The 23226-nt window shown below is 57.3% G+C and overlaps 1 protein-coding gene across 5 annotated transcripts in view; it reads right to left on the reverse strand.

The window, feature by feature from the left end:
• The window catches only part of RBM19 (RNA binding motif protein 19), a 113534-nt gene extending 97371 nt beyond the window's left edge, over positions 1-16163 (reverse strand). For 4 of the 5 annotated variants that reach the window (XM_037052171.1, XM_037052169.1, XM_037052172.1 and 1 more), the window contains exons 1-15: positions 16011-16163; positions 14681-14863; positions 12859-12984; positions 12621-12656; positions 12156-12348; positions 10924-11192; positions 9763-9843; positions 8339-8417; positions 6510-6581; positions 5969-6172; positions 4612-4742; positions 3756-3874; positions 3237-3333; positions 2789-2899; positions 554-754 (exon numbers count right to left, since the gene is read on the reverse strand). In XM_037052171.1, coding sequence (XP_036908066.1) covers positions 554-754; positions 2789-2899; positions 3237-3333; positions 3756-3874; positions 4612-4742; positions 5969-6172; positions 6510-6581; positions 8339-8417; positions 9763-9843; positions 10924-11192; positions 12156-12348; positions 12621-12656; positions 12859-12984; positions 14681-14863; positions 16011-16046 — 1938 coding nt within the window. In that variant the 5' untranslated portion in view covers positions 16047-16163. The remainder of the gene's footprint in view (positions 1-553; positions 755-2788; positions 2900-3236; positions 3334-3755; positions 3875-4611; positions 4743-5968; positions 6173-6509; positions 6582-8338; positions 8418-9762; positions 9844-10923; positions 11193-12155; positions 12349-12620; positions 12657-12858; positions 12985-14680; positions 14864-16010) is intronic. The other variant, XM_037052173.1, reaches the window with a different exon arrangement.
• Between the last annotated feature and the right edge of the window lie 7063 nt (positions 16164-23226).

Genomic DNA, 23226 nt, shown 5'->3' on the forward strand with positions numbered 1-23226 from the left:
CACCTGGTGCCACCTGGAGCTGGAGGAGGTGAGGAAGGAGCCTCCCCGGAGCCCCCCTGCCGGCGCCTTGAGTCAGACCTCTGGCCTCTGGAAGAGCAAGAGACGGCATTTCTGCCGCTCTGAGCCACGAGTTTGTGGTAGCCTGTTACGGCAGCCACGGGACACTCACACACTGACGTGTGTGTGTGCACGTGTGTACATGTGAGAACACGTTTGTTCTCTCTTTACCCAGAACCAGGAGACAGCCCACCTGCAGCCCTGACTATCACAGGCACAAGGCACCGAACGCACCGAGGACGGTGAGTGTGCTCACGAGGGCACGGGAAGCCCGGGAACACTGGAGGCAGGCAGGGCACCAAGGCTGCTTCCCAGGATGGCTCTGAGGTTCCCTCTCCCGCTCCCCAATCCAGGTGTTCTCAGGGGGGATAAGCCCATGGTTAGGACAGACAGGTTGGATTTTAGCCCGGGCTCCCACAGGCCAGGTCCACGCCGAGACTGCCGCTGCGTTGGCCCGGTTCACGGCCCCTGGGAAGTGGGCCTGGGGCAGCCCTACCTTGGAATAGGCCAGGTGCCGGAAGGCCTTGCGGGCCTCCAGGGGCTCCAGGAACTCCACGATGGCGGTGATGCCACCCTCAGGCAGCAGCACCCGGCCCAGACTGCCGAACTGGCCAAAGATCTCCTGCAGCTCAGCTGCCAAGGTGCCTGCCGGCAGGTTCTTCGCCAGAATCACAGTCTTGCTTCGCTCCGCAGCGGCCTGCAAGGTGGGAGAGGAGCGCACTTGGAACAACGGGAGAGGGTCACCAGCCTGACACCAGCACTGACCAGCAGCCGACTCCAGACCAGGCGCCCCTTTGGGACGTCCGTCACCAGGCACTTCAAAAGTGAGCCCAGGAGATGCCACCATTTCAGGCACGTGGCTCCACCGGTCAGAGGGGGCTCTGGGAATGGGTAAGGGTGAGGGCTCCAGAATGGACTCCCTGGGTTGAATCCTGGCCCCTCTACTTCAGAGAACCCCGAGTGGTAAACCCCACCGGTGCCCCCGCAGCCCCTGGTGGGCCTTCCAGAGCGCTCTGCCCAGGCTGGCATCTGCGACTCGGGGCTCAGGGCCCTTTCTGGCCACCGAAGACCACCTGCTGCCACGCATGGCAGACGACATGTTCTGGGAGCAGCCCTGGGCTCACAGGAGCTGGTGCACCTTGGGCCTTTGGGGAGGTCCCGCAAGTGGCCCCACCTGGGGCTCAGGCCGCCACTACACACGAGACCGTCCTAAGCTCACCCTGCACTCTTCTCCTGTGTCCTGCTCAGCCTTTCTCACCGGTGTCCTCTGCCCAGTCCACTACTCCCCCTTGCATCTGTCCCAGTGTCTGCTTTTGGAAGAACCCGAACCAAGGCACCAGCTATCTGGCCTTGAGGAAGGGGCTGAGCTGTGCCTCGGCCGTGCCTGGCCCCAGGGCCCAGCGGCTGTTTCAGAGCCGCCCCATGAGCAGGTGCAAAGGCTGCGCTCACACAGGCCGAGTGAGCATGCTGCAGAAGCCTCGGCTGAGTGTTAGTGACTGTTCTACCAAAAACTAACGCTGCCGGGGTAGGAAAGTCAAAAAACGGACAAACTCCCGGTAGAAGGATCACCTGGGCATTGAGTCTCGGCTCGGCCATGGACCTAAGCTGAAACCCTGGGCCAACTGCTTTCCCTGTGGGCCACCATTTTCTTATCTGCAAAATGGGCTAATGGTAACACCCAGTGGCCTCGAGGACCGAGTGAGGCCAGTGGGGTAGAAGCACCTGCAGGTGGGAGGGGCTGGGTACCATGGGCGTTTTAGGCGTAATGATGCCGGGTGTGGACTCTGAGGGCTGCATTCTGCCCGAGTCCAGCCTGGCTGCTGGGTGACCCAGAACATGTGGCTTCAGGCTGTGACTGTGGTGCCTTCTGGACAACAGGAGCACGACAGGTGGGCTTCCCATAGCGGTTGTGAGAGCGACATGAGTGAAGGGAACAGAAACTTACAGGGAGCGTTGGTGGGTACGACTAAATGCTATCTACTGCTGCAACAGCTTACCCGTCCGTCCACCCACCCACCCACCCACCCGGGGTCCATCAACCCCACTTCCCACCCACCCCTCACCCACCCATCCATCCCCCCACCCTCTCTCCCGTGCACCCTTTCCCTTACCCACCGCACCTATCTCCCCACCCTCTCCCATGTGTCCTTTCAAGGTGAAGTCTGAGGTCGGCCAGTCTGAGAGGAGCTGTTTGGGAGCCAGACACTGAGACCAGGACCAGGCTCCTGCCACAGATGCTGTGGGACTGTTACGTCACCTCGCCCTCCCTCTGGGCTCGTTTCCTGTCTGTGAGATGAAGGAGGGTGGGCCCTCTCGGCTCAAACAGCCATAAACCTAGGAGGAACGCGCCCCCGGCGGAGAGCAAGCATGTGGAGGCCCGGGCCTCCCCCCTGCCCAGTTCGGGAAAGATCTAAGGCTCCAGACAGATAACAGGTGCTCTCAGTGATGGGCCGGGGGGCGAAAGACAAGCTGTTTGCCTGCCCCTGCCGCCCCGTCTATGTGGTAGGACTGTGGGTTACGAGGGGGCCCTCCTGCATGTGGCCCCCAAGAGACACCATCTGGGTCAGACGGGCCCCTTGTCTGCCCACTCCCTTATTCCCTTTAGAGACTAAAGTTAAGGACGATCATCTCCCTTGCAAGGCTGGATCCTGAAACCCAATGGCACATCCCCACCCTGAAAGCTCCCCGGGAACCGGAGGCCTGAGCAGCAGAGCGGGCTGTGCGAACCCACCTGGCTGAAGGAATCCAGACTGACCCCGTTGTCAATGAGGAAGCGCCGTACTTCTTGGACCAGCTGGGTCTCCCCCAGGGCCACGCGCACAGCCACGCTGCCTTTGGTCTCCTGGGGGGCAACAGACAGGAAGAGGCTCCGTTGGCTGTTGGGCCGGTGACCAGCCAGCCTTCCCATCTCCCGGCAGCCGGGGAGGGAGAGGACCTGCCGACACCCGAGCCGACCCTGCCGACCCGCCAGCTCTGACTGCCACGTCTCACCCTAAGTCAAGGACCCAGGCCCCTCTCCAGCCTCTCCTTCCCCTCCCTCCCCTCCGGTCACCCGGGCCTCTCTGCTGCTCCTCCCAGACGCCAGGCTCACCCCCACTGCAGCACGGTGCCCCGTCCCTGCTCTGTGCCCCCTTGTGGTTGGCCTGGAGCCAGGGACATGAGTCACGCTGCTCACTCACATGGTCGAACACTTGGCTCTTGGTGGCGCTGTACTTCTGCGCAATGGCGTCAGCCACTGCGTTGGGGCCCATGAACAGCGTGTTCCAGTTGTGAGAACTGAGAAGCAGAGGAAGGACGTCAGGCCGAGGCTGAATGACGGGAGCAGGGAGCTTGCCTGCCTGCTGTTCTCAGCCCCACAGCCTCTTCCTCCCCCCAACCTGCCTGGGTGGGCCAGTTGTGCCCAGGGCCTGAGGCCAAGGAAAGTGACGGTGGTATGAACAATGCCTGACATTTGTCAAGCACTACGCTGTGCCAGGGACTAAGTGTTCTGCCCATGTCAACTCACTGAACCTCAGAACACCACAGAGCTGAGGCACGACTGTGATGCCCTGGGCGCAACGAGGAAGCCGGGCTCAGCCCGGTAGACGAGAGGCTGACCCCACCCACCACAAGACGCCAGAGCACCGGGCGGCTGGGAGAGAGCGGGCCAGGGCGGCAGGAGCCTGGGCCAGGCCTAGAGGCGGGTCGTGGGCAAGCACCTAGAGCTGTTGGCTTTGTCTTTGGCCTCCTTCTTCTTTTTGTAGGAGGATCCCGGGGCGCCGGCATCCTCGCTGGCCTCCTTCTTGATGGTGGACGGTAACACGTGCAGCATCCTGCCCTGCAGGGGGCGAGCGGGGCGAGCGGGAGGGGTGACGGGAGGCGGGGCAGGACGCCGGCCTCTCCAGGAGTGGGCTGTACCCTTCGCTGAAACCCTCATCGGGGGACATGGCCTCAGGCCGACCCACCACTTGGTCACCCCCGATCCAGAATGGGGCCCGGCCCTGTGACACCGGCCCTGACACTGGGGGGGAGGCCATTCGTCACTGCCTCACAGGAAACTGACCAGTCTGCGAGTGCCGCCTGCAGCACTGCCACTGCATCAGACCTGGGCCCATGCTGTCCCTGCGAGGAAGGTCTGGCCTGGGACCGCAGAGGGGTCGGCCCGCCACAAATGAAGGAGTGAGAAACGGGAGGGGGGAGAGGGAGCCTCGGCTGGAGGACGAGCACCAGGCGCCTCGCTCAGAGACACGAGGCCTTGGGTTCTGTCGTGGCCGTTTAATGGGACTGCGCCCCAATTCCTTCCTTTTCCTTCCTTCAAGGGCGTTCTGTCTCCAGACAGAGACGTATTTATTCATTTAGCAAATACTTGCTGGGTGCCCACTCTGTGCCAGGCGCTGTCCCAGGGCAGTGAAATCTGGCCAGGCCCTGCCCTCAGGGAGCTCTACCCTCTATGGGCTCCACACACCACTGGGCGTGCTTCCTTAGAAACTTGGGGTGTGCACACACGTGCCCGCATGCACACAGCCTCTCCCCGTCACCTGGGCCCTGCAGCCCCCGCCAGCCCCGAGCAGTCACCTGGAACACCTGCCCGTCCACCTCCGCGTAGGCCTTCACTGCGTGCTCGGGGAACATGAAGGTGACGAAGGCAAAGCCCTTGGGTTTCTTGGTCAGGCTGTCGATGGGGCAATGCAGCTCGGACAGGGGCCCTGCGGACAGGCGAGTGTCAGTGTCCTGGGGGCCGAGACGGGCTGCATGCTCGGCACTCAGCAGGGGACGGGCTGTGACCGTGAGAGCGCCACGCTGCAGCTCTGGGTCAGCCCGAGGAAGGACGTGGCCAGCGGCAGCAGTGAGGCCACCCCACGAGTCAAGGGTGTCCTTTCACAAGCCTTTACATGTCTGTCCTGGGAGCAGAGGTGCCGGGGCTGGGTCCTGCCCCCACCACCTCTTCGTGCAGCCTTGGGAGACCACCGGCCTTTCGGTGACTCAGTCTCCTCATCTGAAAAGTGGCATCTTAAGAGCCCCTGGCCCAAGGGGCAGCTGGGAGGGCGGAACTCATGACCACGTGAAGCGTAGTAAACACAACCTGCCTGCTAAATCCTCTCGCTGCACTCAGGTTCAAGTTCACCTTTCTGACTTGGTGTCTGCTTTGAACCCAGTGTGACATGTGGTCTGTTGATCCTGTCTCCGTGCAGCTGGCCCTGCTATAAACTTGGCATTGCCCTTGGGGAAGGGTCCAGGACAGCAGTAACCACAGCCTGGGACGTCATACCACTTTGCCTGAAGGCGCAGTCCTATTCAGGGCCTCTCTGTCCCCATACCAGGCACTCACCCATGCTCTGATCCTCCACTACGCAGACCCAGCCTCCGAATAAAAGTGGGAGACCCCCTCGGGGATGCTGGAAGCATTGAGACCTCACTGTCACTTTAAACCCTAACTTCCTTCCCTTCGACAGCCACGACTGTACAAATGCACCCTGTGTGACCCAGTTAAGCTATGGGTCTTCAAGTTCATGTCCTGTGAAATAATAGCAACAATGACTCGAGTACAAATGACCCCCACTACCAAAAGTGTCTTGATGCTCAGTCTGGAGACCGAGGAGCACAGTCACATTCGTACCGGCACAGGTACCGGACTCCCAATACTGAGGCAAGGGCTCGGGCAGCAAGGGCACCCCCGAAAAATGCACTGGAGCCCGTTGGTCCTGGGTTCAGAGTGAGAGCTTGGAGAGTAGGGGTCCAGGCAGCAAAAGGGGCCTGTGACTTGACCCACTGCTTCGAGCTCCACTGTGTACGTCACGTTGGAATTCTCACAGCCACTCGGGGACCACCAGCCCCATTTTACGGATGAGAAAACTGAGGTGGGGGAAGGTCATCAGCCCAAGATCAAGGCTGAGCGAGGCCACGGGCTGTGGGTGCACGCCCCACGCCCTACCGAATTTGGAGAAGAGCTGCTCCAGGTCCTCCTCGGTGCTGGTGTAGGGCAGATTCCGCACGAACAGCCTCCCGGAGTCCGCCAGGTCCTCCTCCTCCTCGTCCTCTCCGAGCGTCCGGCCTGGCCAGGGCTTGGTGCTAGTCTTCAGGGGCCCCTTGGCGACGGGGACGTTCTGCTCCCTGAACACCTCGATGTAGCGGCCGCCTGCACGGGGACAGGGGTCAGCTCTCCAGGGGCAGGCCTTGAGCTTGCCAGCTTGCTTAGTCCTGGCGGGGGCTGCTGGGCCTCCTCCCAGCCCGAGCACCTGTGCGCCTATTTTCCACTGCTGGGCCCATCGGACCCCTTCCCGTCTCCCCCTCTGTCCGTCGGTCCACTCTAACACAGGGCACAAGGGCAGGGGCTCTGGTCTGTTCTGCTCGGGCCCGCCTCCCCACTGCCTGGGGCAGGGCCAGGCACACAGCAGACCAAGGCGTATGGAGCATACAACCGACTAAACAGACCCCTGGCACCATGAGATTGGCACCGGTCCCACTGTCCTCACCCATGTATTCTCTGTTGCATTTCAAAGCTTTCTTCACTTCCTCCTCGCTGCTGAAATCCACAAAGACGTACCCTGAGGAAGGACAAAGGTCAGATCACAGGCCCTGTGGACACCCAAGGAGTCACCCACGCTGTGCCAGGTGTTCGGGAGAATCTGAGCAGAAAGCGAGGAAAAACCTCTGTGCTTGCCAGTTCTCCAAACGCAAGGCCTCCCGCCCCCCGCGGCCACGTCTCCCTCTGCAGGGAGCATTCAGACATCCCTCCACAGGGCCTGGTTTCACAGTGACAACGCTCGAGCTTAGGCGCTGGGGACTCTGCCTGCCCCAGCCGCACCCGTCCGGACCAGGCCGCTCCAGGGGAGACAGGCCTGCGGTGGCTGTGACCCAGCTCAGCACCGGAGGGGCCGTCTCCACTGCCACTCTGCCTGCGAGCCTGAGGCCCCGACACACACAGAGACACAGGGAGCCACCTCTGAACTCCACCTCCCGGGGCTCGGCCCTTCGAGGTGGCATTCCCCGCCTCTCCAGAGTGCAGTGGCATGCCTGCGGGCCCACTGCTACGTAGGCCACCCCACGGGGTTTGGTCTCCATCACAAGGCTGTTCGGGTTCTCTCCCCTGGGTTCCTCCCTGCCCTCCGCTGCCACACCCAGATGCCTCACCTGCTGCATAAACACCCTTCACTATCTTCCCTCCTCGCCAACCCCCCACAGCCACAGCAGGGCCCCACCCACTGCTCATCCCTTGTGGGGGGTGGGGGGAATGCAAACCCCTGCCCCCCAGCCAAGGGCCACTCTGAATCTGACCGTGGCCTCCCCTTGCTTTAAGCCCCCAGGGGAACCCTGCACCTGGGCTGACATCCACAATCATTACGGAGCCCCCAGCCTGGGGGCCACCTGCCACCTGCAGCCTCTGCAGCTCTGCTGTGGGGACATTCTGTCACTTCTCTGAAGCATCCAGCTCCAAGGGCTCCAATACGGTCCCTCAGTCCTGACAACTCCAGAACGTTTCCCCCTCCCGGCCCAGCCACTCCTGCTCCCCCTTCTGAAGGGCCGTGAAAGCAGGGGTACCACCAACCAGCCCCACTAGCATTAACAATAGCTCTCAGGGGGTCGGGGAGGGTGTGATGGTGTCTGGCACTGTTTAAACGCTGTGTTAATTCACTGGTCCTCACAGCTGAGTCAGACACGGCGCCCTCCTGCACAGAGGGGCAGCTGGTCAAGGGCCCTGCCCCGTGACCAGAGCAAAGTGCTCGGAGGAGAGCCGGGCAGGAGGTGCAGGTACCTGGAGGTGACAGGACCAGACCTGGAGCAGGAGCCCTTTCTTCCCCACCGCTGGCCCCCGCCGGTCCCAGCGCTGCCTGGACGGCCTGGGTGTGGTTCTCTGAGCAGAGCCAGCTCCGAGGCTACGTGTTGTGTAGCCCCCGGCCTGGCCCATAAGAGGCACAGGCAGGCTCGCACCCCTCCGAGCTCAGACCTTTCCTTTCAGCGCATTCCTGGCCGCAGAGCAGCCAGACCCAGGGCTCCAAAGCCCAGGGGAGTGAGCAGGCTGGCTGCCTGGAGTGGGAACCCGGGGGAGGGCAGTGAGGGGGCAGCGGCACACACTCTTGGCAACGCAGAGCGCTGCCTGGCATTTGTGTGGGCCGAGGGGAAGGTGGGGAGGCGAGAGAAACAGGGAGAACTACACACCAGGCTGCCAGAGGCTGGGACGAGAGGCGGACCCTTGCCCCCGCAGTCTAACCAAGCCACAGACCACCGACAGGGAGAAGAGCAGCCGCCCTTCCAGTATCTCCCCGGTTCAGCCGCGCCAGCCCCCCAACATCCCCGACCTTACCTGTTTTGTTCCCGTGGGCGTTTCTCACTATTCGAATGGCCACCGGTTTCAGGGGTGCCAGGAATTCCAGCACATTCTTCTGTAAGGAAGAGGAAGGTTTTCCCTTTTACTGACCCCACAGTGACAGGGCAACTCAGAGAAAGAAACCAGCCAAACTTCTGAACTCAGAGGGGATGCCAGAGCGGCCTGTCCCTTACTGTTTCTCTCTTTCCCCTAAATTACACACCTTTTCTCCATCACTAAGTAAGACTAACCTGGAAAAAGTCTGAAAAGAAACTGGACTTGGAGAACGTAAACGTAAATCAGTACCGCCGCTGCCACCACTCCAAGCACCACGTCTGGTCTTGTTTTCCCCAAGCACCTGTTCACACACTCAGCTCGGACCTGGCCCTGCGATGCTCCCCACGCATCACGCCTTCATCACGTCTGCGCGCCCGCACCAAACACGACCCCCAGCGAGTGCTGCTCGTGACCTGCACACTAACACTGGTCCTTACACTTTAGAAGGACTACTTTACAAAGAAGGAGAAGGAGCAGGAGAAGAGAAATAATAATAATGACGTACAATAGAAAGGACGTGGACACAGGGCCCGCAACGTCTAAAACGTGACCTTCACAGAAAGAAACCCGCTAACTCTGAGTGCACAGAACGCCTACTGTGTTATTATTTATCAATAGCGAGAGCAGAAGCAACCCCACCCCTACCCCCCGACTTAGGAGACAGGCGACTCTGTCCCTGTGTGCCTGGGGTAAGGGCTACATGCACATGACAGACTGTTTTGCAGCCCAGCATTCGACATTCGTGATCTGACTTAATGATGAGGGTGGGTTCCAAACATTCCTGCCACAGGGCTGGTTTTGGAAAATGACGGGCGGGACTCGCTGTTTGCACACAAAGGAAGAAACGTGGAAGGAGATGAACCTGGGTTCGTGAGTGGCCATCGCCGAGTGGGACTTGCGTGAGGAGGGGGCCTTTACCAAGTGTTCTCGGCTGCAGACACCGAGCCAGCTGACTACAGTACATGGCCCCTTCAGGCCCACACCTGTCTCTGTGAACGGGGTGTCACGGTCACACGGCCGTGCCTACTTGGGGCAGTTACCGTCACCCAAGGCCGCCTCTGCAGCCCAGACTGGGGACCACGAAGCCTCCAATACCTGGCAGTGGGGCCTTTCCCCTCTTCCAATGGCAGAAGCCTGTCGCCCCTCACACAGAAGCTCCGAGAGTGGAACCGGTCTTTCTCAGGCTCGGGACAGCCACACACTCCTGACCCTGACAACACCTGACACCTTCCTTAGCAGCCTTTTGGCCCCAGATTCTCTCCACCTCGAGTCCTCAGCTGGTTCTGAACCCCCAGGCTGCAGAGGCCCCTGGCACCCCGCCCTCACGTGTGGCTCCGTCTTTGTCCCCAGGGTGCGGCACGAACCTCTGTGACGTTGAACGGGGCTCCCCGCAGCTTCACTGTGTGGGTGGTGGTGGGCTCCCTCTGGGCTGCTGGTTTCTCTGTCTGAGGACGGCAAGGAACAAACAAATGGGGGCACGGTGAGTCCCCTGCACAAGGGACATCTCGCTCCCGGATGTCTCCATGAGCACACAGGGGCGTGGCCGCCAGGGAGAGCCAGGGTTGCTGGCAGGGCTTGCCCCGTGGCTGCGCAGTCTGGCCAGAGGGCAGATGGAGGGTGCTCACAGGGGCCCTGGCTGCGAGGAAGGGCAGAGGGCGTGGGAAGAGCCCGAGGCGAGGCCACGTCTGCCACAGCCAATTTAGAACCCAGTCCGTGCCGACACGGTGCAGAGCCCTGTGCAGACACCGCTGGCCTGAACCGTCTCCAAATGACCCGAGGGAACTGCTGGGTTCAGGGTCTTCTCTGTAATTCTGGGATCCAAACAGCTGTGAAAACCACAGGTTTTGGTACCTTTTTGGGCAACAAAACCTGCTCAAACTTGAACTCATTTGCCAATAAAGCCCACTCCGACTGAGAGGCTTTTGAGGTGACACCTTTCCCATGAAGCACAACTGGTCACTCCTGGACTCACTGCAGGAACGGCCATGAACTTGACTGGGGTGCGAGATCGCACAGGGCACGGGTGGCTTCCTGAAACCCAGGGCCTTCTGAGCAGCAGTGCCCACTCTGCACAGGCACCGGAGACAAGGGAGGCCATGAGGGTCACACCCGCATTTCTAACCTGAACCTCGGAGCCCAGCAGACCTGGGTCTGCATCCTGGTTCCTTCACTCCCCAGCCGTGACCTTGGGGAAGTCACTTCCCTGCTCTGGGCGGAGTTCCCTCCTCTGTAAAGTGGGACATAAAGGATACCTGTCCCCCATGACTGCCGTGCGAGTCCATGACAAATGATAAGGCAGGTATTGTACCTAGCATTTAGTAAGTGCTCAGTTAACTTTGTTACTGTGGCCTGGGGGCTGACATCTGTCCACGCTGCCACTAAACACAAAGTAGAAGACGTTAGTACCCTCCAGCACCTCCCTCCAGAAGGCAGCTAGGCCGCAGGCCTGCAGGGCACACGGGCGGGGCATGCAGACCTCCTCCTCTGCCCCCTTCCCCGCCCAGCACGCCCCAGTCCACACACACCTCGGCTCTGGCTTCCTGAGGCTTCTTGTTCCCAGACGGTGTCCCCTGCTCTGGGCCCGGCCTTGTCCTGTCTTGGTCCTGCTGGGCGGGGGCAGCACAGGGATCCCCCTCCTCATCCTCGCTCCCTTCGTCACAGTTCACGGCCTCATCCTCACTCTCTTCCCCGGAGGAGGGCGGCGTGTCGGCCCTCACCACCTTGGACTTCAGGTACTCCATGTCCGACAGCTCCTTCTGCACAGCGGCCTTTGGTTCGGGGCTCTCACCCTCTTCTGGGACAACAGCAGGGCTGGGAGTCAGCAAGTCACGTGCACACCAGGGGGCTGGACGGTGCCATGCCCACGACCAGGGGCCCTGTGCCGCACAGCCCCAGTGGGTCCTCGGATCCACGTCAAATGGGGTGAGACGTGGCAGTTTTGACATTTTTCGTGCCACACATAGATAACTATGTGGCTCCTCACACCAACCTTGCCCCTGTCATGCATTCTTTCAGTGGGTCCCGTGGGTCTTTTTGCCATTCCAGGTGAAACCCCCCCAGTAGTTTCCAGGGGCTCACAGGAAGAAACCGGAGCCCCGGGCCACCCACCAGCTCCCAGGGCCGCAGCCGCCCTGAGCCGCACAGAGCGCCCTCCACCCGCAACCCCTTCGTGCCCCTCCCCTGTGGTGTCCCACCAACTCCTAGCTTTTCACAGAAGCTTAACCACGCATGCATTCACTTCAAATTCATTCCCTTGCTTTAAGCCAAAATTGACTCCTGACCCTCGACCACCCTTATTCTGGATCACAGCTGCCCACATACCCATCCGTCCCCTTTACTCTCTGAGCACGTGCTGAGGGCGAGGCTCCTCCCTCACCTCCTCTAGCCTAGGGAGGTCACGGGTTGTGTCCCCAGAGGCCTTCTCTGGGGACTCTCCTCTCCCCTCCCTGCCTCTTCCCTGCAGCACCGGCTTCACGTAACATACTAAATGGGGACTTGTTCCTTTGTGGTGTCTTGAGGGCAGGATTCCCCCATCTTTTGCTCACTGTTGTATCCCCAATGCCTAAAACTGTACCTGGTATAAAGTGCTTGACATCTGAGTGACGGACTGAATGAATGCGTGACTGAGATCAGTCAAGGCCAATGTTCCGGCCGTTGGGATAACTAACCCCACCGAGGGGCCCCATGCCGATGCAAGCCCATCAGAGAGCAGACCCACAGCGTGTGGGAACTCACGGACGCATGGCAATGGCCTTACCTTCTGGGCCCTCTCCAGTCCCCTCCTCCTCACTCTCCTGGCCCGAATCAGAGTCAAAGTTCAGGTAGTCATTGGCCGGCTTGCTCTTCCCTTTTGAGGGCTCTGGGGTCAGGGCATCGTTAGCCCAAGTGGCCGCCTGCGTCCGCTTCTGGTGGACCGACAGGAACTCCTGGAACTCGGTGTCCTTCTTCAGCTGGTGACACCACGGAAGGCAGCAGGGGGAAGAGAAGACTCGGGTCAGACTCACCCTCCTCCTAACTCTCAGGAGCATAAGAGCATCCTCCAAGTTCATTTCTGCCCATGGCTAGAGGACCCCTGGGGTCAGCTGGGTCAGTCGTGGGAGGGCAGAGAGGAGAAGACTAAGAGGCCCCAGGCATGGCTCTGCCGGCCACCTGCTCCCGGCCACTACCGCCCTCCTGGACCACACCTGGGCACCCACGCTCTCCATCAATGGGACAGACTCACCTTCTCCAGCTCACTTGCTGATTTTTTCTTCTTGTCCTAAAAACAGAAGGCACAGATGGTGAGGGTCGCAGAGGGAGCAGGAGTGAGGGGAGATGAAACTGTACTGCCCCCAGAGGGCCCGCCTTCAGGGACCGTCGCGGAGGACTCTCGGGCCATCCCTTTTCCCACCATCCTGAGCCCCCAGGGGTCACCACCCTGCTGACACCGGGCTGGAGGGTGGGAGTGACCTTCCACGCACTTTCTTAGCATCTGGGGGGACAGAGTCTTTGTCCTTCGGAGATGGCTTGGGTTGGCTTGGTTTCTGCGCATGCTTGCTCCAGGCTCGGGGCTTTGTCGGGTCCCCAAAGGACTTGCAGAACTCCACCTGCACGGGGACAGAGGGTGATGATGGCGACACCCGCCACTGCGCCCAGCTCAGGTGCCCCACTTCAGCATCTCAGAGCTGGGGCCTTTCCAAAGGGCACTTGCCGCTGGCTGGCTGAGTTGGCTGAAGCAAATTACCTGGCCCCGCTCAGCCTCATCTCTGCCCTCTTTATTTAAAGTCACCGTGGTCACTGACACTTACCGAAGAGCCCCTCAGGTCAGGGGGTCTCGGGGCTCTGCTAGTGTGAGCACCCAGCCGCCCGACCGTGTGGGGGAGGGACCGTGCCCTCCCTACCTCTCGGATCTGGGCACTGAAGCCTGGGGCAGTTCAGGGACCTGCCCCAGCCACCAGGGAACAAAGTGATGGAAGGGAGACCAGAACTCTGAGAGTCCGGCTCTGGAGCCTGGGTTCCCTGCCATCCAATCCAAAGGGTGGCTCCAGGTCACGGCACAAGGCAAGGCAGAGCGAATGGCTCTCATGTTACCATACTCACCATGAAGCGCGCTCGGCTGGCCCAGGAACAGCTGTCGGGCACTGAGAAGAGCAGGGTACCCTCTGGGGCAGGGGGGACTGCCGAGTGTCACGCCTAAGCCGGCACTCCTCTCTGGCCCTAACCCTCCAACACACCCGAGGTGACCTTTGTGAGGGGTGACCCTGCTGGGGGCCCTGGTGGGCACTTCCCGCCACAGTTGGGGGGGGGGCGCCGCCAACTAGCCACTCCCCCTGGGAAGGAGCTGCTGCTGCGTCACATCCCTCCATGTGAACTTCTCCAAAGAGCTGTTGTTTCAGTGACAATGACGTGTGCTCAACATATAAGACTCAAACAGCCCTGGCTGGTGTAGCTCAGTGGATTGAGCGCGGGCCTGCGAACCAGACGATCGCGGTTCGATTCCCAGTCANCAGTGACAATGACGTGTGCTCAACATATAAGATTCAAACAATAGCAAAAAGTACAGGAAAGTGAAAAAATGTTACCCCAGTTCCTTCCTATCACCCAGAGAGAGAAATGACTATCCTGGTAAAAATCTTTCTATGTGGCTCTACGCGCCATCACACACACAGAGACAGAGGGAAGTAATGCTACAAATGGGGTCACGTGACGGATACTGTTCAGTACCTGGTTTTTTCCTTCTCCATAAAGTGTTAGGAGAGTTTTTACCAAGTCGTTAAATGTACACGAGTGACACACGTGGGACCTCCTCCTCCAGGAAGCTCTCCTGACTCACCACTCACCCCCAGCAAGGAAAGGGGCCCCTTTTGTTCTTCAGCACTGGCCACACTGATTGAAAGCAGCCTCTTTACCTGGCATCCCCCTTCCCCCTGCCTGTCTGTGGGCTGTTGGCTCCATGGGGATGGGGCCAGGGGTGCCACACTCTCTCTAAGTTCCTGGTACCAAGTGAGCACTCCCTGAGTGCCTGCCGAACAGGTTCAGGAATGAACGATGCACACAGGTGGTATCGCATCGCCTGTGAGCTTGTCAGACACGCAAATTCTTGGGTCCCCAACATACTGCGTGAGAAACTCTGAAAACGGGCCCCAGGAAACTGTTTTAACAAGGTCTCCAGGGGGCCTGTAGGCATGAAGGACTGAGAACAAGGGAGGAACACTGATGAGTCACAGCCAGAAAGGGGACAGGAGGGTGGACGGAAAGATCACCTCTGACAGACAGGCAGAGGTGAGACTCACACCAACTCACTGTGATCCGGGAAGTGTCGACAAAACTCCTATTGAAATGGTTCAGGGCCTTCTGGGCCTCTTCCTCGGACTTGAAGCCGATGAAGCCAAACTTGCGGAACTTGCCGTCCTTGGTGAACTTCAGGCTGCAGTCCGTCAGCGTGCCAAAGGCGGCAAATAGCCCCTTGAAGCGCTCCTCCTTCATCTAGGGCAGAAGGGGCGCCATGAGGCAGGAGCTGGGAGGCCTCAGAGCCGAGAGGGGACAGAGTAAGCTGGAGACCGGAGGCTGTGGCTTCCCTAGCAACTGTACTTTACAGTTAGACCTGGTTCCAGCTCTCGCTTGAGCACTTACTGGCCGGGTGGCCTTGAGCAAGTCCCCTGTCCACTTCATCACCGAGGAAACCAAGACTCGGAACGGCTTCGATGAAATCTTCCTATTCTGGGGGCTGTCAGGATGGACAAACTTTGCTTCTCCTTTCATACAATACTGTACTGCTGTTTGAATTTTTAAAATTGTATCATAGTGCCCCCTATCCCCAACCCAGGGTGGGGAGGTAAAGTTAAGAAATCACAGCAATGATTCAGAAATGGCTTTGCGTCCTTACACTTTCTAAGGAGAGAGAGTCCCAGGGGCAGAGTGAAGAGTATAGAAGATCTGTTGTTGTAGCATCCAAATGGCACATTTTGGATTTCAGGAGTGAGTTTATTAGCAGCAGCACTGCGGAAAGTTTTCCACGCATGAAAAAGTGCAAGGAAATAGGTAAGGATGGTCCACTGCACCCAGTCGTCGGACATCTCACACATTCATCTATTCCTTCACTCATTTACGAGGCGTGTGTTTACTGAATGCCTATCGCTGGTTCTGTGCTGGATTCTAGGGGAATGGAAACAAGTACTGGATAATGGTTTAAAGCCCTGCACCCCCACTCAGCTGTCTCAAGGTGATCCGTCAGGCCCTAAGCCTATTCACTCAATAACAGTCCCGAGTGGGAAAAGCATATAGGAACAGTGCGTGACTCAGTCAAAAGTCAGTAACATAATGGGATCGGGCGAGAGGAGTTGGGGGAGCAGGCATTCGGCACGACGTGGGGACTGGCATCTGCCTGGGAAAAGTTGTCCATCTGCGGGTCAGGTCCCCACAGGCTAGCGGTGAAGCCCTGAGCAGTCGCTATCCGCCCCTCCCACTGTCAAGTGCAGATAAGCCGAAGATCCTGCTCTTCTGGTTTTCAAATGCGCTAGAAGTCCTGCCCCAGAGCGAAAACCCCTCAATTCTTCCCAGCCGCCTCCCTACCAACCCCCGGGGATCCTGACTGGTCCTGATTTCTGATCCCCGGGTCAGGCCCTGCACTCACCCCATTCGGGAGGTTCTTCACAATCAATCGCGACATGGCGCACGATGCCACTGACTCGATTCCAGCACCAAGCGTCTTCCACCAACTGCTTTCACGCTGCAGCGATGGGCGCCGCCATCTTCCACGAGCCGGAATAGAGTCACGAGCTCCTGACCCAGGGCAGCCCCGGAAGTGGGCGTGGCCAAAGTCAGAGCGACCTAAGGAAGTCACACCCACAAGGGGCGGGCCTGGCGCCTGCATTCTGCGCAGGCACAGCCTGTTTGGCGGTGCCCGACGAGACCAATGCAAAGCCGGCAGGGGGCGCTGGTGCCTAACACAGGCAGGGGATTGCGGGGGATTGCGGAGGGGCTTCTGCTGTGCAGACGAGGAAATCATTCCAGCCTTCTTTACTGCTTTATGTTATTGAGTCCTAAACTTGAGCATGCGGACAGGATTGGGGATTCTTGCTTCCTTCTAGAAATGAGGAAACAGGCTCAGAGAGGTTGCCGAGTGCCATGAGTCAGTTACTGAGCATTGCCTGTGAATATTGGAATGTGTGTATGGGAAATAAAGCACCCCCATTTTGCCAGTGAGTAAACTGGGAACCAGAGGAGTAAAGCAGCATGCTCTAAATCCTGTGGCCATTAAGCATTATGTGGCATTAGGGATTAAGTAGTTTTAAATGATAGGATTACGGGGTGTGTTGGTTTCTGGAGCTGCTGTATCAAATTACCAGCAATTTAGAGGCTGAAAACAACAGAAATCTTTTGTGTCAGTTCTGGAGGCCAGAAATCGGAAATCAGGGTGCCGACCGGACCGGGGGTGCTGCCTCGGCAGGCCCCAGGGGAGAATCCTTCCCCTCCCTTCCCCGGCCCCTGGTGGCTCCAGGTGTTCCCTGGTAACACATCCCTCCACTCTCCCTCCACCTTCACGTGGGCTTCTCCCCTCTAGTGTCTGGGCCAGATCTATGCCCTCGTTTCGCTTATTAGGACACTGCCATTGGGTTTAGGGGCCATCCTAAATTCTAGAATGATCTCACCTCGAAATCCTTCTTTATAGATGCTGATAAGGTCACTCCTAGGTTCCAGGGATTAGAACGTGGTCATATCTTTTTTGTGGAGGGGGGGCACTATTCAGTTCACCACTAGAGGGTTTACTTGCTCTCTAGTAAGTTACTCTGAAGATCGAATTTCACCTCTGCCAGTTTTCTGTTGACTGTTTATTCAGTGCAAACACGCAGACACACGCAAAAATGTACCCTGGAGCCTAGAGCCCATGCCCATGGGTTTCTGTGTTTGAAAGTCACTTATTTAACAAATATGTATTGATATGTGTAAAAGTACTTGTTAGTTAAATGACAATTTGGGTGTTTTTTCCCCCTGCAATTGGTGACTTGGGTCAGGACCGGCTGGAACAGGCTTTATGAAGCTGCTCCGAGATCTTAGCCTTTTATGAGAGGTCAAGCGTGGGTTGCCCAGCCAGCCCTGGTTTCGTGTTCTTTTATTTTATTGTTTTCATGAACCGCCTTTATTAAAACTCGCAACTCCACGTAGTGTCCCCTCAAGAAATTCACAAATCAGAAGGTATTAAAAGAAAATGAAATGCTCTTTGCCAATCCACACGTTTCAACGCCAGGCCAAGAAAATATGGTCGCCACATGTCGCGGTCGGAGGGACCGTTTCTGGGCCGTTTATTCCCGGGCATTTAATAAACAGTCACGTTATACGGTTATTATTAGTCTCCTTGCTCTCCCGACTTCCTGTTTTGTCTTCTGTCTCCTTTTCTCCCCCAGCAAATATGATCGGGGCACCTGCACCCCACTGGGCTGGCCTCTCTGATGACACCTGGGAATTAAAAAAAAAAAAGACAACAAATCAGCCAGGTGTGAGCCAGCCCCACTCATGGCTGCCTTCACCAGTGGGGCTGCACCTGAGGGAATTAACTTTCCGTGAAGGAAAGGCCAGAGTGGGGAGGGAGGTTGGGAGGGGCTGAGAGAGGCCGGATGGAGAGCCAACACTGAGCTCCACGTTCTCCACATGAGAAGTCTAATTAGGGGAGAACGTCAGGCCAACCCCAGTGGAGGGACAGCCTACAAAACCCCAGAATGCTTCAAAACCTCCAAGCGCACCCCGGCCTCACAGCCTGGTTGGCTGGAGCGTTGTCCTGATTCGCTGAGGCTGTGTTGTGGGTTCCATCTCTGGTCAGGGCACCTGCAAGAATCACTTAATGAAGGCACAAGAACGTGGAGAGACAAATGGACAAATTGTCTCTTTCTCTTCCTTCTCTCTCTCCACACAAACAGGAAAAAAAAACAACGGAGATCATCACAAACAAGAAAAGTATCAGATACTGTCACAGCCAAGAGGAGCCCAAAGGGACGTGACAACTAAAGGGGACATGGGGTCCTGGGACAGCCAATGGTTGTGGGGAGAAACTGGGACGTGGAAACAAAGCGTGGTCTTTAGTTAACAGTAAGGTGTCCCCTATTGGTTCATTAATTGGGACAAGTGCAATGCAGGGATGCTGACAACAGGGGGCGCTGGGTACAGCCTATGTGAAAACTCTCATGGTCTCACAACTGTTCTGTAAACCTAAATGGATTCTAAACTAAGGAGCTCTTTAAATGTTTTTTAAAAGATACTGATAATTAAAAGGATGGAGGACCTTGTTATTTACCGACGTGAACTAACTGTCAAGGTCCATTATGAAAGGCAGCAAGAGAGCTGCAGACGCTCGCTTCCTTCCTGACAAAGAAAAAAGTCTCTCTTCGCCTGCTTACAGCTCCATGCAGGTCAGCACACTCTGTCCTGGGCCACGTTTGGCCTGCTGGCCATTTTTCCGTGGCTGCACCCAGCTAATAAGAATGTTTTCCATTTTTATTTGTATTTCACCTTCATTGTATTTTTTCCATTTCCATTAAGTCCCCTTATCCACCCCTCCGTCCTCCCCCCAGGAATCACCACACTGTTGTCCATGAATCCTTCTTCGTTTTGCTCAATCCCTCCACCCCTTAACCTCCTCCACATTTTCAAATGGTCGGGGGGAGAAGTTCGAAGAAAAATGATGTTTTGTGACTCAAAAAAATGATAGGGCATTCAAATTGCAGTGTCCCTCAATAAAGTTTTATTGGCACAGAGCCACACCCATTCACGCACGCCTGTGTGTGGTTGCTCTTTTGTCGTGGATGAAAGAGCTGAGTTGCGTAGTTGCAACAGAGACCATCACGAAGCGGAACATGCTCACTGCCTGGCCCTTCATAGAAAATGCTTGATTTTTCCCCCGCACTTGCCTGTCTCCGGGGAAGCAAGGGAGAAATTGGTAATAGGGTTTTCTCTACAAAGAACTGGACTGCCACGGGGAGAAAAGTAATTGCTGTTGGGTGTGTGCATTGAACCTATTTTTTTAGAATCTAATTCATTTTTTTCCTCCTGGTCCCAAATTCACAATGCTATTCCTTGTCCTATTTCCTTAGACTCCTTTAGAATCTGCTGTGTCTCCTCGGTCTTTCTTCTTTTTTCATGAGCCCGATGCTCTTGTTTGAAGGCTCCCAGCCAGCTGTGTTATGGAGTGCCTCTTGGCGTGGGTTAATCGGATATTTCCGCACGATTCCATTCAGTTAAGACGTGAATTTGTCCCTAAGTGGCCGATGGGAACTCAGCTCACCTGGTTAAGGCGCTGTCTGCCAGTTTCCTTCTCTGGAAAACTGTCCCCTTTGTCACCAACGAGCCCTGTGAGGGTCTAAGAAATATCGTATTTAGAAAGAGTCAGAGATAGTCACGGTCTTCCTGATTGATGACACACAAGGAAACGGAGGCCCAGCAAGGAGAATACACATGCTCAAGGTCACACAGTGGAGACCAAGGTCAGGTTCAAGGCGGCTCCTTTTGTTCCTCTCTCTACCTGTGGTCACAGGGATCAGGAAGTTGGGGCAGCTGCTGGGTTGCGAAGACCATTGCCCTGTGTGTCACCACCACCTGACACCTTGAATGTGGCCCCTGCCTTTCACAACCTGTCACCCCAGAAGCCCCTCAGAAGAGCAGCCCCCTCCTCTAAGGCATCTGCAGGAGAGCCTCGAGGGATCGAGGTGGCCAGAGTCACTTGAGACAGGAGGCCAGGTGTGCACCAGCCTCAGCCACACCTGCATGGACATCAGAAAGCTCACTGGGGGCAGATGGTGGCTGAACCTTGCCCCTCCCCTCCAGGCTCTGCTGGGGACTGAACATCAGAGATGTGGGGGCCCCTCCTGCTTTCGGCAGCGAACCATAAATATTCGCAACAGAAGTCGCAAATCATTCATCAAACAGAACGGGGCTGGGGAAAGCTCAGCCCATTCTGAGGAGACAAGCAGATGGGGGTCTTACCCGGGAGTCTGGAGGCCCCAAATTCCCGTGCCTGTTTAATCCTGCAGGCTGCCATCCTGGCCCAGGCCCGAGGCAGGGCGTCCTGGGGATGAACTGCAAATAAAACCAGAATCATCCTTCATTTTCTCATTTTTTTCAGCTGTGCCGCGGGCAGATTCCTCCCATGCATGAAAGGACCACCAAGGCCCGGTTTGGAAAGAAAGTTGATTTCTTCTCTTTGACCTTGAGATCCTTTGAGGGGTGGCCACAGACCTCCACTCCCTACCCTTCAGCCCCAGCCAGGCTGGCCACTTTCTGCTTTTCCAAGGGGCAGCCCTAGTTCTCACCTGCTGGGGCTCGAATGGTGTCCCCAACAACCTATGTCCCCGGGAATCTGTGGGCGTGACCTCATCCAGAAACATGGTCTTTGTTAATATAGTTAGTTAAGGATGTTGGGAGGAGATCATGCGGGGTGTAGGGCAGGCCTCAAAGTCAATGTCTGGTGTCCTTGTAAGGAGGCCACGTGGAAACACAGGCACACAGGGAGACCTCCAGGCAGTCACGGAGGCAGATCCTCAGTGACGCAGCCACAAGCCAAGGGCTGCTGGCCGCCACCGGAAGCTGGATGAGTCCTCAGAGCCAGCACAGCCCCACGAGCACCAGGGTTTCAGGCCTGCAGGCCCCAGCACTGTGCGAGGACACATTTCCGTCGCTTAAGCCACCCACATTGTGGTGATGTATTGCAGGGGCCCTTGAGAGACTAATACGCTGCCTCAGGGCCTTTGCACAGCCTGAGCTCGTCCTGTAAGTCTTCATCTGACCACATCCAGCTCATCCCTTGGGCCTCAGCTTAAATGCCTCATCCTCAGAGAGAACACCCCAATCTATCTTAGAGCCATGCTGACTCTGCCTCTGAACACACCTTCCATTTCCCCCAGCCATTTGCAACTCCATGGGTATTTGCTTGTCCACATGCCGAATGACCGTTGACCCCCAAGAAGGTAAGGCTCACTCCTGGGCAAGGGCTGGGTCTGCCTGTGTTCATTACAGTGGATGGTGGGACATGCCACCCAGCGCCCCCTTCCATGGAGTTCGGTTTGCAGACCCCTCAGCTGCAGGGAGCTGCCTCAACCCAGGCTGTGCCCCTTCTTGCAGGGCCACAGTCCAGTGATGCTTGACCTGGGGAGTTATAAAGGCCCAGCCTCCTTGCCGTACCAGGGGCACCCCTGAAGTCTCAGCCTGGGTTCAGAATCTCCCAAAAGGGCAGCGCAGGCCTCTTGTCACTGCAGCTCAAGGTGACCGCCCCTGCCCACTTCTGCTCCCCTCCCCCAGGTGCTCCCTGATGCCACAGGCGCCCCCAAAGAAAACTCCTGTGTGCTGAACCCCACCTATGAGTCAGCTCCCAGGGAAACATGCCTGAGACATGCCCGAGTGTCCCAATGCCGGAAGCACAGCCGGCGTGCAATACAAGCTGTGTGAAACAGTCACTCCCAGCAAACACATGAACTTGAATTGCTCGGGGCCCCCTGCTCCATCTGGATGCTTGTCCCCACAGGGTCCCAGGCCCGTCACTCTGTCTACCTCCAACAGCGTTCAGGGGAAAATGTACCTACTGTGTGCAGTGTTTTTCAAGGACCTAAAGCAACAGTCAGCAAACTTTTTCTGCAGGGTGTGTATCTGTCATAACAACTCGACTCTGCCACTCCGAGCAGCCAGACAAATAAGTGTGATGACTGTGTTCTAATAAAACTTTATTGACAAAGCCAGGAAGTGGGCCAGACCGTGAACCCCTGGCTTCCACTTGCCTTTAATGGTTCTCAGGCGTCACCGAGGTAGTCCCTCTGCTGAGGGTGGCATGCTGAATGGCTGGGAAAACAAGGCGAGGCCCCCTTCTGATCCAACGTCAGAGCCCTGCTCTCATAGAGAATTTAAGAAAAACACTTCCAGAACTGTGTTTTATTTAACCGCGTCCAGCGAGACGTCTCTAAGTCCTCTGTGGAAAGAGGGAGGAAAGGGCGCATGAGTAGGCTGAGAAAAAACTGTGTCACGTAACTCAGCCCTGCAAAGTCCCAGGGCATTCATTGGGACATTAGTGTCTGGGGGACGTCCTTCAGTCGAGACCCCTGCTTTTCACATGCACCCCACGTCTCTCTGAACCTTAGGGTCTTTATCATAAAACATCGACTAGTGGGAAATACAGCCTTATGACAGTCACTCAGTCTGGCTGTGGCCCAGCTAGGTAGATGGTTCCACTAGACAGAAGCGAGCACACTCACTCGCTCGCTCGCTCGCTCACTCACTCACTCTAGTGTGTACTGGGCACTGAGACAGTGATGAGGATGAGGACCCACCGTCTCCCTGCTCCAACGGGGCTCGCAGGCGAGTGAGAGAGACTGACATTGCAGGGCAGGCTTGCAGCCTCATCAGTCACTGAGGGACAAGCTTTGTACCCTCAAAGGCACCATCTCAGAGGGGCGGGGTGGGGGGGGGCTGCACTGCTCCAGGGTCAAAGGTCTAAGCCTGATTTCTGTCCTTCTGGGTGAGGAGAGCGTCCCCAGCCAAACCAAATGCCGGGCCTGCCTGCCCCTCCTGGCTTTCCTTTTGGGGTCCACAGGGCCACCATCTACCCCACTCTACCCTTCTGCAGCGGAGGGGACTGGGCCCTGAAAAACCACAGCATGAAGTCGCCCATCCTGAGATGAAGGCATAGAGCCTGGGCACAGAGGCGAGCACACCCGGGTTCTAGTCCCACCTCTGACACTTCCTGCTGTGTGATCTTGGGTAAGGCAATATCCCTTTCTGAACCTCATCTTTTATTTATAAAGCAGGACCAACAATGCCCCTCTCCAGGGTGGTGATGGATACTTGAGATAACATGTAACATGTTCATGCTGCCT

The sequence above is a fragment of the Sturnira hondurensis genome, unplaced genomic scaffold, assembly GCF_014824575.4.
Source record: "Sturnira hondurensis isolate 20B ecotype Veracruz unplaced genomic scaffold, ASM1482457v3 Scaffold0007406, whole genome shotgun sequence".
Classification (NCBI taxonomy): Eukaryota; Metazoa; Chordata; class Mammalia; order Chiroptera; family Phyllostomidae; genus Sturnira; species Sturnira hondurensis.